This window comes from Pteropus vampyrus, unplaced genomic scaffold (genome assembly GCF_000151845.1).
Source record: "Pteropus vampyrus isolate Shadow unplaced genomic scaffold, Pvam_2.0 Scaffold252, whole genome shotgun sequence".
Lineage (NCBI taxonomy): Eukaryota > Metazoa > Chordata > Mammalia > Chiroptera > Pteropodidae > Pteropus > Pteropus vampyrus.
The window spans coordinates 3,884-10,974 of NW_011889033.1; the positions used below are offsets into that span (position 1 = coordinate 3,884).

At 55.9% G+C, this 7,091-nt stretch overlaps 1 protein-coding gene across 1 annotated transcript in view; it reads left to right on the forward strand.

Annotated features, from left to right (window-relative positions):
* Window positions 1–491: 491 nt before the first annotated feature.
* LOC105301834 (janus kinase and microtubule-interacting protein 1) overlaps window positions 492–7,091 on the forward strand; it is a gene marked incomplete at its 5' end in the record, with an annotated part of 43,755 nt that continues 37,155 nt past the window's right edge. Inside the window, 4 exons of the mRNA XM_011374664.1 lie at window positions 492–701; window positions 1,510–1,629; window positions 4,569–4,715; window positions 5,465–5,605. Of these exons, the coding sequence (XP_011372966.1) occupies window positions 492–701; window positions 1,510–1,629; window positions 4,569–4,715; window positions 5,465–5,605 (618 nt within the window). The remainder of the gene's footprint in view (window positions 702–1,509; window positions 1,630–4,568; window positions 4,716–5,464; window positions 5,606–7,091) is intronic.

Below are 7,091 nucleotides of genomic sequence, written 5' to 3' on the forward strand. Positions count from 1 at the left end.
GACAGAGAATTGTCCAGTGGGCTTGGGGGCCGGGGAGGCACTGGAGACCTTAGCAGGAGCTATTTGGGTGGAGGGTGGGGGCCGTGACCAGACAGGAGGGGCTCGAGCAGTGAGCGGGCCAGGAGAGCTGCCCGCTCTGTGAAGAAGCTTAGCTCGGGCAGTGGAGGGTGGCCCAGGGGCCTGGAGCTCAGGGCTTTATTTCGTTAAGGTGGGAGAGACACGAGCATAAATGAATTTCGAAAGCGAGTGTCTAGTTGACTCTGTAGGTCCTTGAACCCACAGCTCTGCTCCTCTGTGCTCGGGGCAGTGACGGGGGAGCAGGGCGCAGCCTGGGCACCGCTGTCTCTCCATGTCCCGAGTCTGCTGGGGTCAGCCGACCTGGGTCCGTGGAACTGGCCGACCTTTCCCTGGGTGGGGGGGGGTCAGCCCGCGGGGGAGGGGCTCCCAGGCACGAGCCTCTACACCAAACGGCTGTTCCTTCTCTTTTTCAGATGGATGAGATCAAAGGGAAGGACCGTGTGATTCTGGCCTTGGAGAAGGAACTCGGCGTGCAGACTGGGCAGACCCAGAAGCTGCTGCTTCAGAAAGAGGCTTTGGACGAGCAGCTGGTTCAGGTCAAAGAGGCCGAGCGGTACCACGGCAGTCCGAAGAGAGAGCTGCCGCCTGGCATCGGGGACACGGCGGAGCTCCTGGGTGTCCAGGTGAGGGGGACTCAGAGCTGACCACACACCATCCAGCCAGTCAGCTTGCCTGCCTGCCTGCCTCCCTCCCATCCTTCCGTCTGTCCATCCTTCCTTCCCTCTCTTAGCCCTTCCGCTCCAAATTTGCTGACATTCACCACGTTACAGGCCCAGTGTGGCTGCTTTTGTCTCCCGTGGTCTTGGAGCTCAGTTGGAAAAGAAAGAAATGAAGACATCAGTGCAGGGTATGCAGTAGGAGCCCAGAAAGGGACCCCGTCAGGACGGGACATGAGTGCTGCCGGACGAGAGGCGCGTTAGCCAGCAGACAGGGCACGCGGGGCACCAGCGCGGCCCCTGACAGGCACAGAGCGGGCAGAGCAGCGTCTGCTCACTCACTCACTCACTCACTCACTGAGTGTTTGAGCGCGTGTCATGCGTGCTGCACGCAGACACCATGTGAGTGCTGGCATTTCGGTGGTGAGCAAGGTGGACACAGCGCCTGCCCGTGAGGAAGTCCTAGCACGTCCACGAGGGGCCTTCCTAAGAGATGTCAGCGAGCAGGGGCTCCAACGCGAAGGTCCCCAGAGACGACATTCGGGCCACTGGCAGGTTCGAAGTCCCATTGCCTTTGAAATGAAGGCTTCCTGTAGGTCGCCGGCAGGGCTCGAGATGTCGTCCATGTCCTCGGCTTCCGGGAGCCTGGTGACCGGCCTTCGTGAGGAGCTGGTTCGGCCAGCACGCCTGTGAATTGGCACGCTTAAGAAGGGTCCACGGGGTGCTTGGAATCCTTTCCACTTCAAAGTACATTCGTATCTCGACTTTTTTTTAGGATCAACATATGGACGAGCGAGATGTACGGCGATTTCAACTAAAAATTGCTGAGCTGAACTCGGTGATACGGAAGCTGGAAGACAGAAATACCCTCCTGGCAGATGAGAGGAATGAACTGGTAATCGGCCCCCAGAGACAGATGGTGCCTCGGGGTGGGGGTGAGGTGCAAGGAAGCCGCCCTGGGCGCGAAATGCACCTTAAACAGAAAGTGGATGCAGAGGCCTTCTGGCTCGCTTTGCTTTCTAATTTATTTCTGGTTAAAAATCCAACACACGCACACTGAAGACGCCTAACAGCTTCTGCCCTTCGCTTCTGCAGGAACTCACCCCGAGCAAACAGTGGGAGCGGTCCAGCGGGAAGGGCAGACAGGATGTTCATCACAGTGTTGTTTAGGACAGCAACCGAAAATTCTCACGCGCTAGTCAGAGTAATCGTGCAACGTGCCCACAGTTATTGTGTTCAGTCACTGAGGATGACGATGGGGGTCACGTTTAATTGCCGTGGAAACTGGTTCACAGTAAATTAAACGATGAGAACAGTTTATAGAACAAAACTACTTGTCATCGTCTTGGATATTGGAAGTTGTCTTAGGCGGTATGATTATGGATGATTTTTATTTTTCGCTTATCTACTTTCTTTTGCCTAAAAGCTTACCTGATTCTAATTTTTAAAATAATAAACATGGACTTCTGCCTAAAAAATAAATCTCTAGTAAAAATAGCAATTTCTTGAACATATTTAAATTTTTTAGATAAACGGCTAAGCTAATTCTTTTGAAGTGGTAGTCAATACATAAACGTCTTGACAAATGCATCATAATATTTCTGTTTATTCCAAGTTTTATTATGAAAGTCAGTGAAATGTGTTAAGTGTCACCTCTTCACAATTTTAACAAGATCAAAATAAATTCATTTCCTTCCAGTATTTTTAAAGGCATATTTTTATATAGCTATAATGAGAACGTACGTCTAATATTATATCTGTTTTTCACCTAAATATTCATGAGCTAAAACAAAATTCCTTATGAGCTACATAATAGTTTTCTCAGTGGTTCAGAAAAAAATTACAGGCTGTTTGAGACACTTCAGACTACACCGAAGTGTTTAAAGTGAAAATTGCTAAGTGTGGCAATACGTCCGTCTTAAAATCCTGCGGTAACTGCTGTCAACCCTTCAAGGTGGTTCTTCCATGTTTTCATTGCTTATGTGACTGTAGCGACACCACCAAGAGAGTTTCGTTTTGTTTGTGGTTACAAAGTGGGACCCCCCATGTCTTGGTCGGCAGCTTGCTTTTCTCACTCGATTTACCAGTTAGAGCACTCCCATCAGTGCAGGAAAGTAGATCTGCGTTTGCCTTTTTGACGGCTGCATCGTACTCCATTACGTGGACATACCATAGTTTATCCAGCCACTCCGCTACCGGTGGAAGTTCAGACTGGTTCGGGTTTCTTTGCTGTTATAAACAATGCCACGTAGAAGATAAATTTCTGTTTTTACTCACGCGAGGCTTTATTTCTGCGGGGCGGGTTCTGAGAAGCAGCATGTGTGAGTCAGAGGTACGTTTTATGTTTTAACGGAGACCGTCCGAGTGTTTTAACTTTCACAGCCTGGTGACTAAAAGCGGGGTCTGCAGTCAGCCCCGTGTTCGATTCTCAGCGCTAGCACTTTCTCCGTGACCTTGAGCACATCTCCTGCCTCTTTGGGGTCAAGTTCTTTGTCTGTGACATGGGGGTGGGGATGGGGCCCCCTCCTAGACTCGTGGTGAGGGCTGAATGAGAGAGAAGGCCTGGAACGGCTTACCGTCGTGGACGCACGCAGTGGCTGTTCTCGCGGTGGTGATGCCGATGGACAGTTAATTTATTTCTAATTTTCGTCCGTTAAAATAATCCTGTGAACCTCATCACTGTGCGTTGAATCCTCACAACAAGTCTGTGAGGCAGGTCTGGCATTATTTCTGTTTCGTAGGTGAGGAAACTGAGGCCGAGAACTTGGCCAGGGTCATACAGCTAGGAGACGAATGTGCCACCAAGGCCACTCTGCTCGGAAGGGAGGAGAGCGGGCAACCGTGCAGGTCCCCAGTCCCCGTCCCCTCACCGCTCTCATTCCTTATGTCTCTGCTTTGCGAGACTGGCCTCCCCACGACAGTCAGAGGGATAGATTGTTCTAGAAGGATACCCAAGTGCAGCGTGCTCCCGCTCCAAGGCCCTGAGGGGCTGAGGGTGGAAACCAAGTGACAGAGCTCTCTAGACCCCTAACAGGCCTTACCACGCCCGCACCTTCTCTGCCCGTCGCCCACGTCCTGTGCCCGCGGCACCGGGTGGAGCTGCGTGGACGAGCCGCACTCCTGAACCGCGGGACGTGCGGCCCCCGCCTGGGGCGGCCGCCCACACTCGTCTCGCCGAGCTCATGCCTCTGCTGCTGTCGCTGCCCTGCTCCCGTCGGTTAGACGGGCGCCCTGTCACGTCACCCCTTTGACCCGGTCTGAGCACAGGGCCTGGGCGCTGGAGGGGCTCCCGATGCTAGCCAGACGAGAGGGGCTGGAAGGGCACCCTGCCAGTCGTGGGGACTGCTCGGAGGACTCGCACGGCCTTCCAAGGCCAGATGGCTTCACTCGCCTCTGTGCCACCGGCTCCGGGCCTGGCACGGCATTGGGCCCAGGGCCTGCCTGCTCTCTGAGGAGTGTCGCGCTTTCTTGGGTCTGTCCCTGGGGAGAATGGTGACCAGGAAGAACTAGGTAGCTGGATTGACCTCTGTGCACGCGGCCCATGACCTCTGTGCCCAGGGGGAAGGAGTGTGGGCCGGTGGACTCAGCATAGGCCACAGGCAGGTTTATGGGTCCCCCACACGGGGCTCCTCGTCTCACCTTGCCCAGGCCCCGCAAGGCTCAGCGGGGCTACTGTGTTTGCGAGCCAGGTGTCTGTGGGCCCTTTCTGGGGTTTGCAGCGCCCAGCAGATGTCCTAATGGTGGCAGCTCCAGTCCCGAGGGAGGCCCAGGTCGGATCTCCCCTGCTCCCGTGATGTGACAGCCGCTCGGCCTTCTGTCTCCCTCCAACCACAGCTGAAACGCTCCCGGGAGATGGAGGTCCAGCTGAAGCCCCTCGTGGAGAAGAACAAGCGCATGAACAAGAAGAACGAGGACTTGCTGCACAGCATCCAGAGGATGGAGGAGAAGATCAAGAACCTCACGAGGGAAAACGTGGAAATGGTAGGTGGCCCCCCGGGCCGGCCCGGAATCCTTGTCTGTCTGGGACCCCTCCCCGCAACCCCGCAACCCCGGGCCTCTCTGTGCCGTTCTCACGGCCCCTCCCCCGCTGCCTGCCCCAGGCAGCCCCACACTCGTCCCCGCCGCTGTCGCCGTCTGCAAGTTAGGGCGCTGTGGGGAGTGCCAGGTGGGCAGGCAGCCCCAGCCCTGCGAGCCACCATCCTGTGCCCGTAGAAGCGTCTCGTTCTCTCTGCGCCTCAGTTTCTCCATCCGTAAATGGGAACGAGAGTGACGCTGTGGGGTGATCGGCAGGCCGGAACGATGGCGTAGCGGGGGCTTCACAGAGAGCGGCCGCTTGTGCGGGCCAGGGCGGGACCGGGGTTGTGGCTTCTGCTCCGAGCTCCGCACAGGGGAGGTTCATTTATTCCAGCAAGGTTCATTTATTCCGGCTGGTCTCTGTGGTCGGGGCGGTGCCTCGGGGTTGACGGTTTATGGACCACTCTGCAGAGTAGCGTCAGTCACCCCCTGTTCCACAGCTGAGAATGAGGCTCAGAGACGGGTGCCTTCTCCCCGGTCCCCAGCGGGGCCAGGCACTGTGCGTAATTCCTGCATGCGGCCTGCCGCTTAGGGCCGAGGTCCTTCCATCCTGTATCTCCCGAGCCCACGCTCCGTGCCCCGAGGCGCACGGCGGGTCCTTAGCAATCGTGGTTGGGTGAGCAGCCCCATGGCGCTGTCTCTTTCTCCCGCTGCAGAAAGAAAAGCTGTCGGCACAGGCGTCTCTGAAGCGACACACTTCCCTGAACGACCTCAGCCTGACGAGGGACGAGCAGGAGATCGAGTTCCTGCGGCTGCAGGTGTTGGAGCAGCAGCACGTCATCGACGACCTCTCACTGGTGCGTCTGCTCTCGGCGACAGCCCTCGGTGTGGTGCCAGGCGACGTGGGTGTCAGGCATGGCGTCGGGGCTTCCGGACGATGCTGCAGAAGCCGGGTGGGCCTCACCGAGCTCACCCCGGGGACAGGCACCTTCCTCCCTTACTCTGCTGGAAAGCAGCCCCGACTTTGCTAAACGGCATCACTGGTGCCCGGGGGTGGTTTCCATGGCTACTCACCCTGTCACGTGGTCTCCCTGGTTTGCTGTCATAAGAAGCAGCATCGGTGTTGAGTCTCTGGCCTTTACGGAGCGGGCATGATCTGGCCCCGAGAAGTCTGATTATTTTTTTTTAGCTTAGTTGTTGCAGAGCACGAGCTTGAAAACCTAAACCTCTAATCGGACTAGAATTTGAAGGGCTGCTCAGACTGTGTGTGTGAGAGAGATTAGAGGGCTGAGCACGCCGTAAGTGGGTGGAGGGTTATGTCCAGAGAATTCAGCAGCTCTCTGTGGAAGCAGCTTAGGCACCAGTAACGAGGAGCATCTGCAGTGAGCTTTATTTGGATTTCAGAAGCAAAGTGTGTTCAGCTTGCCCAAGAGGGAAGGTCCCGGCTGCAGTCGTGGGTCTTCAAAGGGCAGAAAAGCCAGTGGTCAGAATTCTGGAGAAGGATTTGACCATGACTGTCAAGTTCCCTCTGCTCGCCTATCGCTTTATCTCTTTAATTCTTCTTCCTTCCCCCCCACTCGCTTCCTTCCTCCCTTCCTCCCATCCCTCCATCCATCGCCCCATCTATTCATTCATCCAGCCTCCTCTCCTTCCATACCTCTTCCCATCCACTTCTCCACTCCTCCATCCCTTCACCTTTCCAGTCCTCCTTTCTTCCATCCATCTTTGCTTCGTTATACAAAAGACTGGGTGTAACGAGATGAAAAAGCACATTAGATAAAACGATGTAAAGTTCAAGAGGAATAACAAACAGGTGAGACCAGAGAAAACAAAGATCGTAGCATCGGTCAGGGTCGGGAGGGACGGATGGGTGGGCCACGAGGCAGAAACCAAGCGCCCAACTCCGGGGTTCCCGGCCGCCAAAGGGGAACGCGGGGCTTGATTCCAAAGGAGAGAATGTCCTGGTTTTATCTGGGGCCCTATGCTGCTTCTGCGGCTGCTGCTCTGCAGACGCCGTTCTGGCGATGGCAGCCGGTCTCCTGTTTCCTTCTTAGGGGAACACTGCAGGCCACGTCCCAGTCCCACAGAGCAAAAGAAGAACCTGAGAACCAGTGAAATCAAGTGTGTCACCTGGCAGGGGGCGGTCCCACGCGGATTTGGCCCTGGCTCTGTGGGAGCCACAGGCATTCGCTCTCTGCTGTGGTCCTGGCAGAGCAGACAGCTAGTCAGCACTGCCTGGCGCTTTACAGCTTCCAGCTGGGACCCACGGGACTGGCAGACCTGGGCATTCTCCCCATCCGGCCGTGGCCCAGTTGAGGGCTGGAGTACATGGTACAGCTCGGT